The sequence below is a fragment of the Phalangium opilio genome, unplaced genomic scaffold, assembly GCF_054372755.1.
Source record: "Phalangium opilio isolate 3A_F unplaced genomic scaffold, DU_Popi_V2 ptg000082l_1, whole genome shotgun sequence".
NCBI classification, from domain to species: Eukaryota; Metazoa; Arthropoda; class Arachnida; order Opiliones; family Phalangiidae; genus Phalangium; species Phalangium opilio.
In genome coordinates, this window is record NW_028324189.1 from 7132266 (window position 1) to 7153282 (window position 21017).

A 21017-nucleotide genomic window follows, 5' to 3' on the forward strand; every position below is an offset into this window, starting at 1 on the left:
TATTATGAGCAGTTTCACCTCCCAGAGTCCCATTGTGTATAATAACTCCATGGCGGTTACTCCGAAAGATGTGTCGTCTGCTCAAAACTATTTGAAAAATTGACAACTGATAAGTCGCTCGCCAGTAGTTTGTTTCGAAGACAAAGACAATGTAGTTTAGTTGGTAGCGTAGTTATTATTTAATATAATTAATATGGCGCAAAATAAACCGTTGTACATATACAAAACGATCCAAGAATTGCGTCTTATTGCGGAAAACTGCGACCCAGCGTTATCAAAATATGTTAACTTCTTTGCTGTTATCAAGGCGGAATTGTACTTCAATCTGGAAAGAGGATTTCGAACGTACGAAATTACGGATGATACCAATAGTTTCGCGATTCTTTCCTTAAAAATCGGACCGAAACCCTACCCGGAATTGAAAGTTGGCAATGTTATCCGCGTGCATTGTTGTAAAGTTCATATTTATACTGGCAAGCTCGAATGCAACCTCTCTGCCCCTCAGAGAATTGTCGTTTATTCGAAAACCGATAACGACGATATCAATCGCGTAACTGTCGCCGAAAACCCGTCGTTTCAACCAACTGACAATGACAGGGTTCGCGCTTTATTCGAAGTGGATCTTTTTCCGGAGGAACCCGGAGAAGAGTTTACTTTGTCACAGGTTTTCCAAAATGGAGTGGAAAGTGACGTATTAGCTCAACTTATTGGCTACCACGTTTTGAACGACGGTACTACTAATAATGCTAAAAGGGCCTTTGCCTTTTTTTGGGACGGAACAAAATGCAGCGTTTGTAACCTGAAAAAACACAAGCCATTCAAGTTCGATAATCCAAATAATCCTAAAAGTACGGATGATCAACTCGCCTTTCGAGCCAAAGGTTACGCTCATGACTTTTTTATCTTCGACAATATGGCCGTCAACATTGTCAATTTCAAACCGGGAGATATCGTGTTTTTGGAGGGTGTAGTCATAAAGTACGGTAAAGAAAACAGCTACTTAACTGTCAAGGGAAACATCAGGAAGGTGCAAGAAACGGACAGAAATGCCAAAAGACTTTTGGAAAGGTTGGCCAAAGTGCCCCTACCCAGGGAATCAATTGATTCTATGGAAGAGGAAGAAATAATGAGGACCCTACAAGAACCTGATGCTCCTAAAGAGGGAAATGGCAACCGGGTTGTCGAAAAACCTGTTTCCTCAACTTCCGCTCATCAGGAAGAACGCAATGATACCCGGGTTGTCAAAATACCTGTTTCCTCAACTTCCGCTCATCAGGAAGAGCGCAATGATAGCGGCCGTCTTGAAAAAAATTCTGATTCCTCAACTTCTGCTCATCAGGAATCAATTAGAATTCCTCAAACCAGCGATGATTCTTCCATACCACAAGCTGAGCCTACATCCAAAGATCAGCGCGTAGCAGTCGCTAATTTTAATAGTCGGAATTCTCAAACCGTCAATGAACATATCACTGAAGCGTGCAAAGAGAACACCATCCAAAAAGAACAGTCGAATTCTGAACAAAACGGAAACCAGCCATCATCATTGACACTGCCCCAACGTGGAACTGAAGACAATGGTGACATCTCGAAGCAAACTGTGCCAAAGACGTCAAAGCGCCTGTGTCAGGTCGATGATGAAGGCTGGATGCATTGTAGAATTCGTAATTCTCCTCAATTAAGTGCAACAAGTGCCAACAACAATGAGAGAACGACTCCTGTAACGCAAATTTTGAGACCAGAACAACCAGTGTCAGTAAATGCCAGCGAACAACCAGTGTCAGTAAATTCCAGCGAACAACCATTGTCAGTAAATTCCAGCGAACAACCAGAGTCAGCAAATGCCAGCGAACAACGTCAAGAACCCAATTTGGAAACTACTATAGTACCTGTAAACCTGATTGCCTTCACCGATCCCTATGAACACCTTGCAAAGCCTTCAACCTCAACGGGATACGTTGACCCTCAACAGGAAATGACTTCCCAAACCGAGGCCATCACTGAATCATCTCAGCTGATTCATAACCCCGAAGAGCGAAATGATTTACGTCACAGAGATTCTTCGCGTCTCAAACGTTCCAAAAAATCAAAAAACATTCAGCCACTGGTGCCTTCAGTTCCATTGCAATCGGATAAAGTCGTACCATTAACCGTTCATCTTAAGAAAAGAGCCAAAGTTAAAGAAATCGAAGTTGTTGATTTGACGAAAGATGACGAGGATCGACCCAAAAATGGGGGCGGTGCCATTAAAATTCAGGGGAAAACGAGAGTTTTTAAGTATCTTCCTCAAAGGAAACTCAAGACTATCGAGTTGTATTTAGCGAAGTTGGAAAAACCCAACGGAGAATCAGGATCAGGGAGCAGTTATCACACGGCCCAATCGTCTATTGAGTCGGAAATGGACCTTGACTCCCAGCTAAGTATTAGAGCGGAGAGAGGATCACAGCCAAGTTTACCCGAAACTCAAGAATCCCAATCTCAGTCCCAAAGTATGATTGCAAATGTTTCGCGGAGTTACGCTAATTACAATATTAGAAACTAACAACCTCATTTCATTGTGTTTTTTTTATTTAATTTTGCAAGTCATGTGATAAACGCTATGAGGATAAATAATGGTATTAATGTTTCATTGTCGTATTGTAACATAAAAGTGTGATGTTTATCATGTTAAAGAAACAATGTAATCATATTTTTATATTGATGCAAAATAAATTAAAAGATAGTTTATTGAAAACCGTGGTGTTGTTTATTGGCACGTGTGAACTAATTTTTCGTGATTGCGGTCAAACTACTAACTTAACGCGTTTAATTGCATTGGATTCAGCAAAAAAGCCCATTGTCGGATATCCAAGGAGTTTTTAAGTGCCTATAGTGTGCTACCGGGAAGCTGGGGGGAAGGAACTGTGACGTCAATATTGGGTCCCGAATTTGTATTGCCCAAGCTGACGACGTCTCGCGACTTCCAATATGGTCGCCTGAAAATAAGGTAAGAGATAAGAGCATGTGACGTCACTACAAAGTTCGTGGTAACACACTATAGGGGCGCCTACGGGATGTCTTCAGCGCAAGTCAATTACGCTTTAGGTAAATCCACCTTTAAGGGTGAAGCGGCCCCGTCTATTTCCTACGGGCGCCTGTAGAAATGTTTTACCTTGCAATACACCGAAAAGCGCGCCAAAAAAGGACCAGGGTAACAAAGTTTCGACTCCCGTCCCAATGTGGATGATGGCTCTATGGTGACTGCGCTGAAACACACGTCGTCTGCTCAATCAATCGTCTGTTTATTCAAAAAACTTTACACATCTGATCATCAATCATGTCGATTGAAATTGAATCTGCCGAGTAAGTAGAAATTAATTATTTATATTACATTAAGAAATAGTTAAATTAAAGCCTACTTTTTAGTGTTATCAGATTAATTCAGCAATATTTAAAAGAAAACAACTTACTAAGAACCTTACAAGTGTTGCAGGTAAGGCCGAGGGTTACAGTGCCTTCGTTAAGCCTTGGTCAATTTTACTAATGGGAATGAGATTTTTTTTACAGGAAGAAACTTCCATTTCTCTGAACACAGTCGACAGTGTCGATAGTTTTATTCTTGATATTAATAATGGGCATTGGGATACAGTCTTAAAAGTGGTACAGTCCTTGAAACTTCCTGACAAAAAGTTGATTGACCTTTATGAACAGGCAAGACTCGGACCTTCCTTAACTATCAAAAAGGCGATTCGTTCTAAAATGAATTAATTTAATCCGAGTTTAGGTGGTATTGGAATTAATAGAATTGCGCGAACTAGGAGCTGCGAGATCTTTATTGCGTCAAACTGAACCCATGATAAAATTAAAACAGGAAGAGCCTGAACGTTACATTCATTTAGAATACCTCCTTGCCAGATCGTTTTTTGATCCCAGAGAGGTATAATCCATAATTTATTTAATTCATCGTATTCACGATGCCGTAGGCCAAGGCTTATGGGGCGGATTTAACTGACTAATCAGAATATTTCCCCGCTCTGAAGCAGACGACGCTTCATTTTGATTCTGGGGTTTGTCTGTCAATTAAAAATGGCGTGCTAAGCCTTGGCTCACGCATGGCAGGGGTCCTATAATTCCTATATTTTTAAAACGGTCCTATAAAAGCCTATAATTTTGAAAATGGCGCGAATTTTAAGCAACCAGGACTCGGGCCTAAAATATATCATAAAATGGGCGCTATAGGAAATCTATTAGCTGTTTAAAATGTTGTCTAGGCTGAGAAATAAGGGCCGGTAGACCCCCTAGTAATAGGGACTTGGCAGTACTACGTCATGCAACGGCCAACGTCAGGCTACCTTCCACTAGTGCTAAAAAACATACCAGGAGGAGGGGCTTATATAGCTTTCATTCTGTTAAAAAAAACATACCATAATGCCGCTGGGGCGGAGTTAAGCCTGAATTGCCAAGTCCCTATTAATTTTTAAAGTGGACGTTTGTCCAGAAGAGCCACCGCCTTATTTCTCTGCCTGCTGTTGACGGTCTACTAGATCGGAGGTGGGGGGGGGGCAAGAAATAATATTTTCACGGTACTGGTTCTTCTAAAAATAGTAATTAATTTTAGTGTCCTATATAATTCTGGAAAAAAGTCCTATAATTCCCATGAATATTTTCGAAATTCGGCTGGGCGGGGATAAGGTGCATTTAAACTGTAGACCTAATAAGCGTATAGAGTAGTGTCGGTAGAGAGGGGAGTAGACTGTGTATCCCTCCATCTAGGCGCGCTTTTGTAAGAGAGGATACTGTACGCGCCTGGTAGGGGGATGACACTGAGCTAAGAAATAGAAGGGTACGACGTTTGCATACGTAGAACTGACATTACTCTATTGGCTCGTAATTTCGCGCAAGGCCTATCAAGACGGCAGCGGAAAAGAAAGGAGACGGGCGGCGATTGCTCAATCATTAGCGGGAGAAGTTAGCGTCGTGCCACCGTCTCGTCTATTGGCGCTTTTAGGCCAAGCTTTAAAATGGCAACAGCACCAAGGATTGCTTCCTCCAGGCACGACAATCGATTTATTCAGAGGCAAAGCCGCCATTAAAGACTTGGAGGAAGAAAAATTCCCGACTCAGTTATCGAAACAAATTAAATTTGGATTGAAAGCTCATGTCGAGTGCGCTAGATTTTCACCCGATGGTCAATACTTGGTGACTGGTTCCGTCGACGGCTTCATTGAAGTTTGGAACTTTACAACCGGAAAAATACGAAAGGATTTAAAATTCCAAGCTCAGGATAATTTCATGATGATGGATGATGCTGTTTTATGTTTATGCTTCAGTCGAGATTCCGAAATGTTGGCATCGGGATCTCAAGATGGAAAAATTAAAGTAATTGTCTTTGTCTTTCAATACGTAGTTAATTCGGACTAGGAGGATTGATACCATTTACACCAGGAGGCCAGGCTACTTGGTACTTCACTCTGTCCTCCAAGTAGCCTGGCCTTCCGGTGTGTATCAATACTCCTAGTCCGAATTAACTACGTATTTGACTAAAATGAGCACCACCATTTTAATATCGGGAAAGATATGGAAGATTCAAACGGGCCAATGTTTGCGTCGTTTTGAAAGAGCTCATTCGAAAGGCGTGACTTGTTTGCAATTTTCAAAAGATAGTAGTCAACTTCTTAGCGCTTCTTTCGATCAAACTATTAGGTAAAAACACGAGTTCATAAGTGATATGTTCCTTCCATAAGTTTGTCACTGGTAACTTAGAAACTGGAGCTTGTCATGAAGTGAATGACGTAGGGTCATAGGTTCGGGGTAAAGCGACGCCTGGTGAGGCGCTGCTGTCAAAGGCTTAGTACAGACTAAATAATATTGAGATGGACTGCAAAACTAACCGCTCGCTTCCGTCGTTCTCGAACTAGCTCGAGCTGTAAGTCTCTCAGTAGCATTACGAAGTATAGGTAGTGTCAAACTTATGGAAAAAATAACCTATAAACTTATGGTAAAGGCTGAAATAATCCCGATTTTAATTAGTATTTATTACTGGGCAGAGTTCACGGTTTGAAATCGGGCAAACTTTTGAAAGAATTTCGCGGACATACGTCGTTTGTCAATGAAGCCATCTTTACCCCGGATGGACACTATATTTTAAGCGCTAGTTCCGACGGAAGCGTCAAATCGTGGAGTATAAAAAGCACCGAATGCGTTAATACTTTTAAATCTTTGGTCAGTTCGACCATCGGCGGCGCCAGTCAAACTAACGTCACGGGCGACATTACCGTCAACAGTATTCACCCTTTACCCAAAAACGCCGAGCATTTTGTCGTCTGTAATCGATCAAATACTGTTTCCATTATGAATATGCAAGGACAGGTAAGACCACTCCATTTTAGTTACTGAAGAAATTCAGTTTTAATAAGCTGTTTTAATTCATTTTAGTTACTAATTAGTAATTAGGCAGTTTTAATTATGGTTTTTAAAGAAATGCGGTTTTAATTCCGATTTTTTTTTATGTCAGATTGTCCGTAGCTTCTCGAGTGGTAAAAGGGAAGGCGGGGATTTTGTTTGTTGCGCCGTTTCACCCAGGGGAGAGTGGATTTATTGCGTCGGAGAGGATTTTGTCTTGTATTGCTTCTCAACCTCAACTGGAAAGCTGGAAAGAACTTTAGAGGTAAGCCCCCCCTTTTTTTGTGTGTTTATTCGCATGGAGGATTCGTACACCATTTACATCAGGAGACCGGGTTACTTGGAGGACAAAAAGCAGACGGGTTTCTGTCCTCCGTGTAGCCATAGAGACTAAACCCCAAGGAGTGGAAGGAATGCCTCAACTTGTTGCCCCCAAAAACCGGTTTTTCCTGGTACAAGGCGACTTCCGCTAAGCAAAATTAAAGGGCCGGAAGCTCTCATGTACCAATTTAGGAGCAACATCATTATTTGCGCTTGTAGAGCGGGGGACCTGCCACTCCTTGGGGTTTATAGTCTCTATGGTGTAGCCCTATCTGCTGGTCTGCTGGTGTAAATGGTGTATGAATCCTCCGTGGGACCGTGTCTGCAAACTATTTGTTAGTACCTTTCACTGTGCTAAAGGGATTACGCGTAATATTTTAAAACCCCCTGCCCTTGATTACACCGCGTAATCCATGTACAGAAACCCTGAGTGATTAACCCCTCGACACATATTTGAAAAAAAAAGGAGTGGACTCAGTGGAGTTTTTAGGGGGTGTGGGTAGAATTTCTTCAGCTTTGGTACTTTCAATCGGACCACCTTCTTATTTTGGGCTTCTCAAGGAAGGGGGTGGTGGAACTCCCCAGGAAGTTGTTTAGACAGGTTCTTGCAACAATTGGGGATCGTGGTGAAATAGATGATAAATTTTCTACCATCAGGAATACATACAGATAATAGGAATCATCGTGTAGCCATTTTCTCCGCGTATTTATGCAGCTCTTTTGTTGTGGGACTAATCATTATGTGTTACTAATGAAACCGCAGTTAGAAAAACGTCAGTATATTATGATAGGGTGGTGGCCCGTAAACCGGCGTAGAAATTAACATTTGAGGTAAGGGGGCGCAATGATTCCTATTAGCTGTATGCATTCCTGGTACCCTTAGATAAGGGAGTTATAGTCTTTTTCCTTTGGGTTTATCTTTTTTCGTTGGGTTGGGTCAAACTCGCTAAAAGGTTGTTTTGACACTTTCTTGGTAAAGATTTTATCGCTTCGAGATGAAAGGGGTGGGTATCGTAAAACTTGTGCTTCTTGATACAAAGGACCTAACCACGTTTTTTTTGGGGTGGTAGACGGGGGTCATACTCGCTAAAAGGTTCTTGGAAAACATTCTTTCTCTCTCTCTCTCTGGCCAGGGATTATACCGTGAAATAGTTAATTTTGTACTGGTTGATACGGGGACTTAAGCACGCTTTTTTGGGGTGGTAGGCGTGGGGGGGGGGGGTCAAACTCGCTAAAAGATTCTTGGAAAAATTCTTATCTCTCGGGCGATGAAGGAGGTATAGTTAAATAAGTACTTGTTGATACAGGGTACTTCAGCACGTGGGGTGGGCCGGGGGGGGGTCAAACTCGCCAAAAAGGCTCTTGGAAAACATTCTCCTTCTGTTCTCTGGTCGGGCCCTCGGGGATTATACCGTGAAAGAGTTCAATGTGTACTTGTAGAGAGAGGGGGGCAGTGGGAGATGGGCTTTTCTGAAAACTACCTGTCAGTTTGATTTACATCTCTGTTGTTGTATTGTGGCTATTTTTAGGAACCTTGAAAGTTATTATAAGCTTCAGGGTTATTTTTATATGGAATTTTTGAGGGGACAGTGGAATTTTTAATATAGTTCACATTAATTAAAGGGTAAGATACTGGGACTTGACATTTTTAATCCTTAATAAGAGTTAATTTAACATAAATCTTTGTTTTACTGGGACTTTACATTTTTAATCCTTAATTTATTAATTAAGGTTAATTTAAATTTAATCTTTGTTTAATTAGGTTCATGATAAAGACGTGATTGGAATCTCGCATCATCCTCATCAAAATCTGGTGGCGACTTACAGCGAAGACGGACTCTTACGAATGTGGAAACCCTAAAAACTGTGTTTTAAAACCCAATAAAAAGTATCCCAAAAATTTGGAAACGACTTTTTAAGTAAGTTAATTAATTTAAGCCTGTATTTAAATTAACACTCGGTTTAAAACTAAATAAGTTTAAAAGAGAACAAAAGCCAAAAGCCGCAATTTCAATACAGCAATTTAAACTTTTATTATTTTTTTTTATATAATAGAACACGGAATTATTATTTTAGCAAAAATCTTCGGATATTAAAAGGGGGGCGGGGTTTGTAATTTTAAAAGGGTTTTGCAAGGAAAAGGGGCGGGGTTTGTTATTTTAAAAGGGTTTTGCAAGGAAAAGGGGCGGGGTTTGTAACTTTAAAAGGGTTTTGCAAGGTAAAGGGGCGGAGTTTGTTACTTTAAAAGGGTTTTGCAAGGTAAATGGGCGGGGTTTGTAACATTAAAAGGGTTTTGCAAGGTAAAGGGGCTGGGTTTGTAACTTTAAAAGAGGGTTTTGCAAGGAAAAGGGGCGGAGTTTGTTACTTTAAGAGGGTTTTGCAAGGATAAGGGGCGGGGTTTGTAACTTTAAAAGAGGGTTTTGCAAGGATAAGGGCGGGGTTTGTTACTTTAAAAGCGTTTTGCAAGGAAAAGGGGCGGGGTTTGTTACTTAAAAAGGGTTTTGCAAGGTAAAGGGGCGGAGTTTGTTACTTTAAAAGCGTTTTGCAAGGAAACGGGCGGGGTTTGTAAAATGTAAATAATAAGCCCGTACAAAAAGGGAAGAGATCAAACGCTAATTAAGGAATGGGATCACCAAAAACAATGTAATTAATCAAATAGACAGACGCGTTTAGTTTTTTTTTTTGGTATTTTTTTTACAAAGATTCCTTTAAACATTAATTTATTTATAACCACTTAATTTTAGTTAATTAATTAATTTTCCAGTATTCCCAGCAATCGTTAATTAATACTTTGACACGACATTTTCAGTTTTTTTTTTTTTTTTAACGATCCTAGTTTTCACAAGAGTCTCTCTCTTTCTCTCTCGGGGATTAATTTAAAATTGGATTGTTTATTATTCCCCCTACACAAACAAACAAACAAACAACACGCAAAAGTTCAAAATACACGCCGCGAGAATATTATACAGAATTAGGCTTAAAAGGTCACTTGAGGTGTTAGTGGTAAGACAATAGACGTTTTTTTTATTAGTGCCCCTATTATGTTTCGGTTTTTTATTATCACAGTTTAATTCGAAATAAATCATTTGTTTTTAGCGAAATTAAATTAATTATTATGGAATGTCAAGTTTTAGAAGGGAAAAAACGAAAGGAACTAAAAGTGATGATTAACGCAGTTTACAGATCTTAAAAAATTTTTTTAATAATAAATACTGATTAAAATGTGACAAATTTGAGCGGTAAAACAAAACAAACCTCGCACTATTTACTAACAAACAAAATAAACAAAAAAATAGGCCAAATTTGATCTCATTTTGGTTAAAACTTTACAAAGGTACTAAATATTTGACCAAAATAGGCCAAATTTGATCTCATTTTGGTTAAAACTTTACAAAGGTACTAAATATTTGACCAAAATAGGCCAAATTTGATCTCATTTTGGTTAAAACTTTACAAAGGTACTAAATATTTGACCAAAATAGGCCAAATTTGATCTCATTTTGGTTAAAACTTTACAAAGGTACTAAAAATTTGACCAAAATAGGCCAAATTTGATCTGAGTTTGGTCAATTCTATGAACTTAGTTGAAAACCATACAGAGAACCGTCAAGAAATCAATTAAAATAGGTAAGAACGCGTCATCATTGCCAAAAGTGAATCGAAAAATGAACAGCGCGAAAAACTGAAATAATTTACAAATACACGTATTAAACTTTATTTTTAAATAATTAATTGTATAAAGGAAAAAAATCCCAAGATCCTCGGGGAAGGGAGGGGTGGGTCCATTTCTGCCCACAAAATTTAATTTACCCAATTGTTTTTTGTAGTTTTTTTAAAAAATGTAAAGTGTATTTACATATTTTCATACATTTGTTCGCGCAACGCAAAGTTTCCCAGCGAACTCGATAAACTGGCGCGTTTGTTTTAATTAACTTTTATAATATAATATTAATTAAGCCCGTCTCGAGGGTCAGGCTTTGGATTTGGGTCGCATTTCCAGGGCGTTTGATCGCGGGGCAAAAACGCCTGCGTAAGTAGTTTCATCCGTTGTTGAACTTCGCGCTTTTTGTTTAACGGGAGTATTTTGAGCAGCCGCGGCGGCGGCAGCGGCTCGTTCCCGGCGATTATACAAACCTCGTCCTTCTCCGTAACCGTGAGATGGACCGGCTAAATTAACAGCGCTGGGAGGCGCGGTTGGCGGCCGCCCGGGGGGAATAGCGTTGCTGGCCGCTACGGGGTTAGCGCGACCCGGGTAAGGAGGTGGGGGACCACTCGGGATCGCCGCTTGTTGCTGCTGCTGTTGTTGACGAACAGCGGCCGCGGCGGGGGGATGCGCTTGATGTTGTAAAGGTTGGTGTTGTAAAGGTTGAATCGATTGAGACGGAAGTTGTTGTTGACGTTCTTGCTGGCGTTGTTGTTGACGCTGTTGTTGATGATGTCTCTGAAATAAAGGCCCGAGATATGAAAAAAAAAAAAAAAAAAAAATACAAGTCACGCACGACAAAAGTTAAACAAATAAACAAACTTTTCGTCTTAAAGTATCAGCAGGTCGTCTAAGAGTGTCTTGAATTCTCAAAGCGGGCGCTTTTCTCGGATTACTACTGGGTGTATGAACTGCGAAACATTTGATGAAAAACGCCATGAAGATGATTAAACCCAAGAGCATAAGTAAAACTCCCCACCAGTGATTCTAAAAATCAATCATTTATAATTTAACGTCTAAGGATGATTGCCGACATAGTTGAATTGATCTTACAGTAACCCATTGTCTAATAGTCATCAGGGTTTTTTGGTTGAAAAGTAGATTTTTAAGCCGAGCTAAGGGTCCCTCCGCGTCAACGTCTCTGCATTTTTGGAAGACATCGCAATACCCCTTGAAATCGTTGCAAGGAGAACCGGGACGCAGTTTGATCCCGCGGATTAGTTTCATGCTCTCTATGTTTAGCGTGGCTTTGCAGGTATCGGTACGATCTACAATCGTTAACAATTAAGTTAACTGATCGTAAGTTGAGCGAGTTTAAGATAAAATTCCTACTAAGTTCCTGGCAAGCTACTTGACACATTTCCTCCGGTTTGGCGTTATCTTCGGTTAAGAAACACTCCTCAAATTCGTATTTTTCGCATATGGAACCGGTGCATTCCCCATTCCAACATACTTGCGTTCCTTCGTTGCAAATAGTTTTGTTTGCTTTAGGAGTCGGTGTTGGACAAGTCGCGTCTCGACCAGTAATCATATTATTAAGGTAAATACACTAGGCTAGTATTCTGCGAGTCCCTTTTTTCCATCACAGGCGCGTGGACTCTGCGAGTCCCTTTTTCCTGCACTTGGACTCGCGAGTCCACTTTCCCCTGCACTTGGACTCGCGAGTCCACTTTCCCCTGCACTTGGACTCGCGAGTCCACTTTCCCCTGCACTTGGACTCGCGAGTCCACTTTCCCCTGCACTTGGACTCGCGAGTCCACTTTCCCGGTACTCGCAACCCTATTTAATAACATTTAGCAAAAGGATATTTGCAATAAGATTCTTGATTGCAATCGGAATCTTTCTTGCAGAGTGTTCTAGAATCGACGAATTTGCATTGAGGACTGCAACAAGGTCCTTGACTGGGACTGCATTGGGTTCTGGGTTTTAATCTACAAGGTTTAGCATTACGATCGTGAACTAAATAGGGCGCCACTTCGTGAGGATAACAACATTCCTCGTTGCATTCGTCTTTATCGTAACCGCAATCGCATTCTTCTTGGTCCTCGACAATCTTATTACCGCAAAATGGTCCAGCGTCGACTTAATAAAGAGGTCAGTTTATGATTTTGGTATTCTAATTGACCCGCCCACCAAGCTAGACCTCTACCTTGAAAGCAATTAACTTTTCCTTCGTTTTTAAAGACGGCGGACAAAACGGCGCTTATATTTCTTTGACTACAATGCGAGAACTTGTTATTGTTAGCCCGATCCCCGGAGGTAGCGCTGGCGTACATAATATAGTTTCCGTCTTTTCCCCCTGGTCGACAATCCAAAGGATAATCGTGCTAATCACAAACAGAATTTTAATTTAAGGCGCTAAAATTAAGTTTCGAGTAATTCAATCTTACAGGGGATCCAAAATTATGTCCAATTTCGTGAGCCAAGGTTAATTCCGAAACTTTGGGAGGGACTCGAGTATTGTAGTTAACGAAGGTTATTACACCCGTGTTTAAACTTCGTTTTATATTAATTTCTCGACCTCCGTTTTTGTCTATGTAGGATTTATATTTCTCGCAAATTCCCCCCGAAGAACCGGAAACAGAAGCCACCCAAGCTAAACCCAAAGTTCCCCCGGAAAAATCACGGTAAGTGAAGATATAAGCTAGACAAAAATCGTCGTGATTGCTTTGAGAGTTTAAATTGAGGAAATTAGAAACGTCAATGTTTGGCAGACAAAATGGATTCGTGTGACGTTTCTCCGTCGTGTTACAAGCGCTAGTATCATTTATCTGTTAAACGAGATAACAAAAAACGTTAAAACATTTCGGGTAGGGCAACCGGACTCGCCCAGTCCGATTTCCAAATACTCGCGAGTCCAAACTTGTTAGCCAAGTCCAATGCGAGTCCTAAAACGTTTAACCACTCCAATTCCTCGATTACTTTAATGAATTCGTCCAGGGAAAAAGTTGGACTCATTAGCCTTGAAGGGGGACTCGCGGTACTCGCGTACCGAGTAATTTTGGGCTTTTTCGGGGTGGGGTGGGGGGGGGGTGTGCACTTACTCTAATCCTCTGGACGGTAAATCTTATTCCTCTATAAACTTCAAAGCTGGTGCTTTGATAGATGGTATTAACGGCTTTAACGTGTTGCCAAATGATGGAAGTTATCTCTTCCCTAACATTTGATTCCTTTTGTTCATAGCCGTAAACGTGGTCCCATAGGTAAGTATCAGTTTGGATGAAAAGAGTGCAAGTTCTCTTCTCTCTAGGGCTTTGAACGTCCGGGTAATAGCTAACGTGTTTTTGAGCTTGTTCCGTGTATTTATAATGAGGATTATCGGGAGACGCCTCGCGTTTCTCCCGTTCTTTAGGCTCACTTTGTTCCTGAGTAGGTAAAAACAATTTATTAACTAACAATTATTAATTAACCGATTCTTGATTAAAATACCTCTGTAAAATTATCAGGGACCGCGGAATTACTAACATCTTGCATCCACTGATAAACATCCTCCGTAAAACCGCATCCCCCGAAAGGGTGAACATTCTCGTAATGTTTGGGATGTTGAACATCCTCTTCCTTATAAATAACTGAATGAAACGGTTGAGTCACACCGCTAAACACTTTTTTAGAGCGTTCTACGTAATACGTGGCTTTGGGTGTATGTATTTTGCCTTCAAAAACACCTTCCCTAACTGAACCATAAACTTTCGTACTTTCCTCCCCTTAAAATAGTAGAAAGAAAATTATAACAGGAACGTAGCTAGACTAGAAAAGCAAAGCGTTCCTTACCCCATAAATCCCCGGAATATACATGGGACAAATCCAAATCAGAGTATTGTTCCCCATGGGGTCCCTCTATGATCAAATCTTTGGCTAAAACTTCGGTATCACGTTTTAGCCGTAAATTAAAGTGTCTAAATGGGATTTTAAATTGTAGTTTGACGTGTTTATGAAAGGAGAGGTTTATTAGTACCTTCCATGGGCGTGAAAATTGATATGAAGAAAGGGATCGGTTATGGAACGTTTAGCCCTTAAATGACCCTGGTGAATTTCATCTCTATCGTAGGTTAATGGTTCAAAGTGCTTAATATAATCGTTCAAACGTTGAGCTATTAGGAAAATTAACCAAGAAGGCGGGGGTTTAAACAATCAGGATGTGACTCAGTTGATTGTGCAATCATTTGACATTGCTTTGTTGTTAAGAGGATTATATTGATTAATTTCATTGTTACAGCGTTAATTTACTTTACGCGTTACGTTTGAATACTATGATTCTAATAAGAGACTAATTACGAGTTAATTATCCTTCATCTATCATAGATCGTATTTGTTGTTGATAAATAAAAACACAAACAAGATAACTTGTCATGATCATAGTAGGCTTAATGAGGAACTAGGCCTACCTGTTAAAACAAACTTAAGTTCCGTAATGAAAGGAAGGAAAAATAATAACACGCGCATGATTATAAACTTTATTAATTAATCGGTAAAAGTAGAAAAAAAACTTAATTAGACTATATTTAAGCTTTCCATAGGCTGTGAGAAATTAGGTTCAAACGAGTCAATTGATGATCACGACGCCCAACAACAACTACTACCGCCATTTTATCAATGACGTTAAACATGGCGCACTCGATCACGCTTTCTAAGATGCACGGGCTATTCCATGGCCAACTTGTTCCTGTCCTCCCGAATTCGATTTACACGTACCTATAAGCGCAACTTTTGAAGATTATTCAAAGGAACCCAAAATTACTATCAAGTTCTATGGGAGGAGGTAGCTTTTTTGGCCAGATCCTTTGTCCTATACATCCGAACGACCTGAAATTTTAATGAGACGTGTGTTTTGGCGTGTTTTATTATATTTAAAAGGGTCCAAGCTTCTATAGTGGATAGTTTTTCTTATAAAAATTATTTTCCAAAGTCAAAATCATGGCTTCAGTGCTTAGACTGAATATATCTTGGATCTACTGGTCCAAATGTCCTGAAATTTGAATGAAAGGTGTGCTACAATATATATTCTATTCTATTAAATTAAAAAGATTCAAGCTTTTAGAGTCGATAGATAGCGGATAGAATAACAGAAAGTCTGGCTCTCAACCTCTGGGCAGCTCCACGTAAAATTAGAAGCCCCCATAGTTCTATTTTTAGTGCGACCCCCTTTAAGCCCCGAGTTACAAACGGCGATCCAGGTACATGCGTGATCTGGTTGGAGAAAATAGTTCCTTTAGTCTTGCCAATCTACTTATTCTACTTAATCTACTTATTCTACTTATTCTATCCGCTTTTGTTAAAAGGGTCAGAATGATGGCTTTATATCTTCGGATCTACTGGTCCAAATGTCCTGAAACTAATGAGAGGTGTGTTACAATATATTATATGTAAAAATGATTAAAAACTTTCAAATTAAATAGCTTTGTCAAAATGATAAATTTAGTACTTCACCCCTTTCCAAAATTAAACATATTCCTTACACATGACACTAAAAATCCTATAATTAAACAAAATTATATTCCCTAAAGTCTAAAACACACCTATTTTGGGGAACTTGGGGAAGTTCAGAAGAACCCTTGTGTTTCTAGTTTTCTACCAAGTAAACTTTACTATGTGAACGCAATTTTAGTTCAAAACTGTATTAATTGAAAATATTACATATTTTAAAAAATAAAGAAGAGTAGAAAAATCATGATTAATAATACCAGTTACTGTTGGCAAAAAAAAACCCAACAATTAATGGAGAGATAGTTTTTACCTCTCCGAGTGACGTATGTCACGGAGAGGTTCTAATTTCGACGTGTCTGTGTGTGTGTGTGTGTGTGTCTGTCTGTTGTTATACCCACGTGACCGCGTTCGCAGTTTGCAAATCGGAGCAAACGTGTTCTCAATTTCCGGAAATTTCGAAAATTGTATTACACTTACAGGCTATTACTCCATTGCCTGTCTAACATCACCAGCCTCTGGTCTTTGTCCATCCCACATGGACACCAGTCTGTACACACTGGCTTCTAATCACAATCGTCTTCTGCTCTTTGTCCATCCCACATGGACACCAGTCTGTACACACTGGCTTCTAATCACAATCGTCTGCTGCTCTTTGTCCATCCCACATGGACACCAGTCTGTACACACTGGCTTCTAATCCCCACCCTCTTGTGGTCTTTGTCCATCCCACATGTACACCAGTCTGTACACACTGGCTTCTAATCACCACCGTCATCTGCTCTTTGTCCATCGCACATGGACACCAGTCTGTACACCTGGCTTCTAACACCACCGTCATCTGCTCTTTGTCCATCCCACATGGACATCAGTCTGTACACCTGGCTTCTAACACCACCATCTTCTGGTCTTCGTTTTTGTCCATCCCACATGGACACCAGTCTGTACACCTGGCTTCTACTCCATCATCATCGTTAAGGTTAAGACATACGCGGCGATCGGCCAGGGTTACGAGAAACGTCCGGCCTCCCTAAGGTGGGGCTTCCACCAGAGGTTCACGCAATTGCGCTGTTCTTATCCATAGCTGCGATTCGACACCATTATATACTACCTATTTGAGTAAGGCGACGCAACCGGCGTATGCTTCATTTCAAACGCCAATATTAGTCAAGTCTCTCAAGAATGTTTAATTATTCTTTTTCAAAACGATGTAACGCTCAATAAGGCGAACAACTATCGAAGAAAATATTTAATATTAATTATATTTATTTTAATATTTAAGATAATCATGTCTCTAAACTCAAAATTAATACGGAAAGGGTAAAAGAGTAGTCTATGTGTTTGTCTATATGTGTCCGTCCGTTGTTACACTAGTGCGCTGCGTTAGAAGTTCGTTTTTGTTTTGATGTGTAAAGAAATCCTTCAGAACCTTAATATTCCCGTTTTCCATAATATAAAATGAATATGTGGAAATATTTTTCGTAATTATGATGCATTTAGTACTTTTGTAGCTTTAAAGCTCTATTTCATTTTGATATTCCAAAGATTTTTTTTAATATTATTATTTAAAATGGATGTTTATATATTACTTAAGCTATACTACATATGTTTATAGCATAATCCTTCCTAAACTGAATACAAGCGCAACGCTACAATGTTGGTCAAATGAACTATTATTTGTTAATAGGCCTAGTGAACCAAAAAGTAAACGCTTGGGTTTGGTTTTCGGTTCTGTAATGCAGAGACATTAACGGTTCAGAGTGAGCCGAAAGTTAAATACACTATTAAATAATTAGGCTTAGATTATATAATCATGGTGGAAATCTGGGCCGCGTTCAGCAGAGCCCAGCGCTGTTAGCAGTGTCCTACATAACGGGATTTTGTTTTTGAATATTGACGTCACGGAGCTTAGCGCTGAGCTAGCGCGGTCTTCAAAGAAAATAGTCGGCCTTTTGGATAACGTGACGTAAAACGTGTAGTTCTCAGCTTGGCGAAAAAACCATGGATGAATCAATACAAATAGCTCTATGGGACTATAGCTATTTAATTGGCGTGACACCAGTTGATCACGCGAGAATTTTAAGAGATATGTTAGTTTCTAATTTTAATTATAAAAGTTGTTATCTATCTCTATAAATATGTTATCATACAATTTTTGTTAAGCCTTGGTTCCTTGCACGCTTTATTGCGCTAGCGTCATTTATAAAACACCGATGACCGGAGAAAAGCTATGACGACAGAGCTCACCGGTAAACATTTCCAAAATCCGCTGTCTTTTTTGGTGAGCTCTGCTGAACGCAGCCCAGACCAGTGAAAGGTCTGATCGTAATGGGATAATAGCTTCGTGTTTTCATGCTTTTCATGGTACGCATTTACTTTCAGTGTTTGTAGCCACAAATAAGCTTTGGTGTTATGTAACGTTAACAGTCATGTTGACAAACTAAGAAAATCGTTGAGGTGAAACGAGAGGATAGTGTTTATATGGCAACCCTGTTGTGAATATGGCTTTGAACATAGAGGGCATACAGTTGAGGAGTAGAAAATTGGGCCTTTACAAACACGTAAAGGTAGTATCCCTCCAAAGTTTTATCTCTTCATTTCCCGTTTCTCCCCCATCGGATGATTTTAATGTGTACAAGTATATCATTTTTGGATGTAAAATGTCGTCTGATTTACAGTATATTTGCTATGCTTTGTATACTGCTTTAATATTTCATAAATTTTAACTTAAGAAACATTTCCATATCTGGGTAAATAAGTTTGTAAGTAATCGTCTTGACTCGGAGAGGTAATATTTTGGTTTTCCCAACTTGTAAATTATACTTAGTTGTCCAGGAGGGCCAAGAAGAAAAAAAAGCTTCCTCCAAGCGGTACGATGACATTCTGAAACTTCTTGTGCTTTTTTAATGCATTAATTTTTTATCAGTATATCAAAGCAAAGAGAGAGGGATATAGGATATAAAAGCGGTACGAGCATAATAGTAGTAGTAGTATTAGCAAGAAGCGATATCTAGTTTACTAGGGAGAAACTATATTACATGCGTAAGTATTCGCGCGCCATATAGTCCCAGTCCCCCTTTCAAAATAAAAGGGGGGACGTAAAAGGAGGCGGTTCTATTTCGTCTCTCCTCAGTTGGAAAATGCGTAATTTTCGTCATTCGCGTCGCACTAACATGAGTTTGATCAGTTTTCAAGAACCATTGACATGCTGGTTGTAATTTAGAGGCGGGGATTAATTCCGGACCTACGTTTGTATTGGAGATAAAGCTAGAAATGTGGCGAATTTATACCATCTCCCTAGTAAACTAGATATCACTTCTTGGTATCAGTAATTAAATTAGTAACTTGAAAAATATGCTAAATACAAAGGAAAATATTACATACAAAAAATGTATTTCTTTATTTAGTTTGTGAAAGACGGGCGTAAGTGTTTAATTTTGATCCTTTACATGTTCTTTCAGTAAAAATCTAAAGAGATGGGGACCGCGGTTTGGACGTTTCTCTTCATCCCCCCCCCCCATACTCCTGCCGCCATCATAAAAGGTAAGACCATGGACTCGATTTACATATTCCCAACTCTGCATAAGCTTTCAGTTACGCATGTTTTATCAAAAAAGCTTTTGCATCACACAAATTAATTTGATTACTGTTTAAATGTTTGAATATAACTAGACATTGACTATATCAGGACTAGACTAAACTCGAGTGGGCGTGCTTAATTGAGGGGGTCAGTTAATGGGAAAATTTCAATTATTCGATTCGGATATCCTCGGTACTTTGGTGGCTAGAGGACGGGGCGAAGTTATTTTTTAGACCTTGCTTCGGAAGGCACGCGATTGAGGCGAAAGGGGGAAAATGTTGCCCTCAGTGTTTGGGACAGTGTAGGGTAGCTATGCTACAGAAAAAAATCAAGAAAATAGACTGTTACGACTGTATAAATACGCTCTAGATGATATAAATATGAAATAGTGTTTCTGTGTGTATTTCACTTTCATATAGTAAAAACTTCAATTAACCCCAACTGAATAATTAGGAGAGGCTTTCAGTAAATATATGGGGGCGCTTTAAAGAAATTTTAGGAGGCGCTTCAGAGAATTTTCAGGGGGCTCAAGCGCCTCCAAAAAACCCCTGGCGACGCCACTGTTTCAGTAGTAATACGTCTCAAGTAAGAAAAAGTACGTTAAAGTATGAACGCCTGTTAAGTACGGTACGATGTGGCTACTATTATGAGCCCAGCCCTTGGCCCATCTTGTTTAACTTTTATTTATTAGAAATTTTGTTTATTCAAATCTTTCGTGTTCAAGCATTATTATTTGCCGGTTCAAGCAAATTAATGAATATTTCTGTTTAGTTCTATATATATATATATAAATCAAAGTTCTGACTGACAAACTTCTCTTACCTTCGCTTACCTTCGCTTAGCTTAGCTTCGCTTCGCTTACCTTCGCTTAGCTTATCTTAGCTTCGCTTACCTTCGCTTAGCTTATCTTAGCTTCGCTTACCTTCGCTTAGCTTATCTTAGCTTCGCTTACCTTCGCTTAGCTTATCTTAGCTTCGCTTGGCTTAGCTTCGCTTACCTTCGCTTAGCTTATCTTATAATGGCCTTACGGGTAATCATTTTAGAAATGTTAAGGGTAGCGCATCGAGGGGCTACTCACTCAAGTTTTCTCTTGGCGTCGCACTATTACAATTATTACAGAAATAAATTTATTGAAGTAAGGATTACTGGTAATCATTTTAGCACAGTTAAAAGTAGCGCATCGAGGGGCTATTCATGTAAATTTTATGTACGCCTGTTAAGTATCTTAGCTTCGCTTACCTTCGCTTAGCTTATCTTAGCTTCGCTTAGCTTAGCTCGCTTACCTTCGCTTAGCTTCGCTTCGCTTACCTTCGCTTAGCTTATCTTAGCTTCGCTTAGCTTAGCTTCGCTTACCTTCGCTTAGCTTATCTTATAATGGCCTTACGGGTAATCATTTTAGAAATGTTAAGGGTAGCGCATCGAGGGGCTACTCACTCAAGTTTTCTCTTGGCGTCGCACTATTACAATTATTACAGAAATAAATTTATTGAAGTAAGGATTACTGGTAATCATTTTAGCACAGTTAAAAGTAGCGCATCGAGGGGCTATTCATGTAAATTTTATGTACGCCTGTTAAGTATCTTAGCTTCGCTTACCTTCGCTTAGCTTATCTTA

General features: G+C 39.6%; 2 protein-coding genes across 2 annotated transcripts; one reads left to right on the top strand and one right to left on the bottom strand.

The window, feature by feature from the left end:
• The first annotated feature begins 3226 nt into the window (after window positions 1–3226).
• On the top strand, window positions 3227–8607 carry Smu1 (Smu1 spliceosomal factor). The gene is made up of 9 exons (XM_089848112.1): window positions 3227–3339; window positions 3403–3469; window positions 3544–3687; window positions 3761–3913; window positions 4879–5355; window positions 5552–5679; window positions 6024–6345; window positions 6491–6643; window positions 8462–8607. The coding sequence occupies exons 1-9, from the start codon at window positions 3314–3316 to the stop codon at window positions 8558–8560; spliced, it is 1569 nt and encodes a 522-aa protein (XP_089704238.1). The 5' UTR covers window positions 3227–3313; the 3' UTR covers window positions 8561–8607.
• A 100-nt stretch (window positions 8608–8707) lies between these two features.
• Window positions 8708–14929, bottom strand: kuz (zinc-dependent metalloprotease kuz). The gene is made up of 12 exons (XM_089848111.1): window positions 14788–14929; window positions 14358–14493; window positions 14174–14298; window positions 13832–14106; window positions 13447–13767; window positions 12793–13173; window positions 12552–12729; window positions 12211–12484; window positions 11735–11925; window positions 11456–11670; window positions 11225–11389; window positions 8708–11140 (listed from the first exon to the last, which is right to left on the bottom strand). Exons 1-12 carry the CDS (start codon window positions 14843–14845, stop codon window positions 10670–10672), a joined length of 2790 nt encoding a protein of 929 aa, XP_089704237.1. The 5' UTR covers window positions 14846–14929; the 3' UTR covers window positions 8708–10669.
• Between the last annotated feature and the right edge of the window lie 6088 nt (window positions 14930–21017).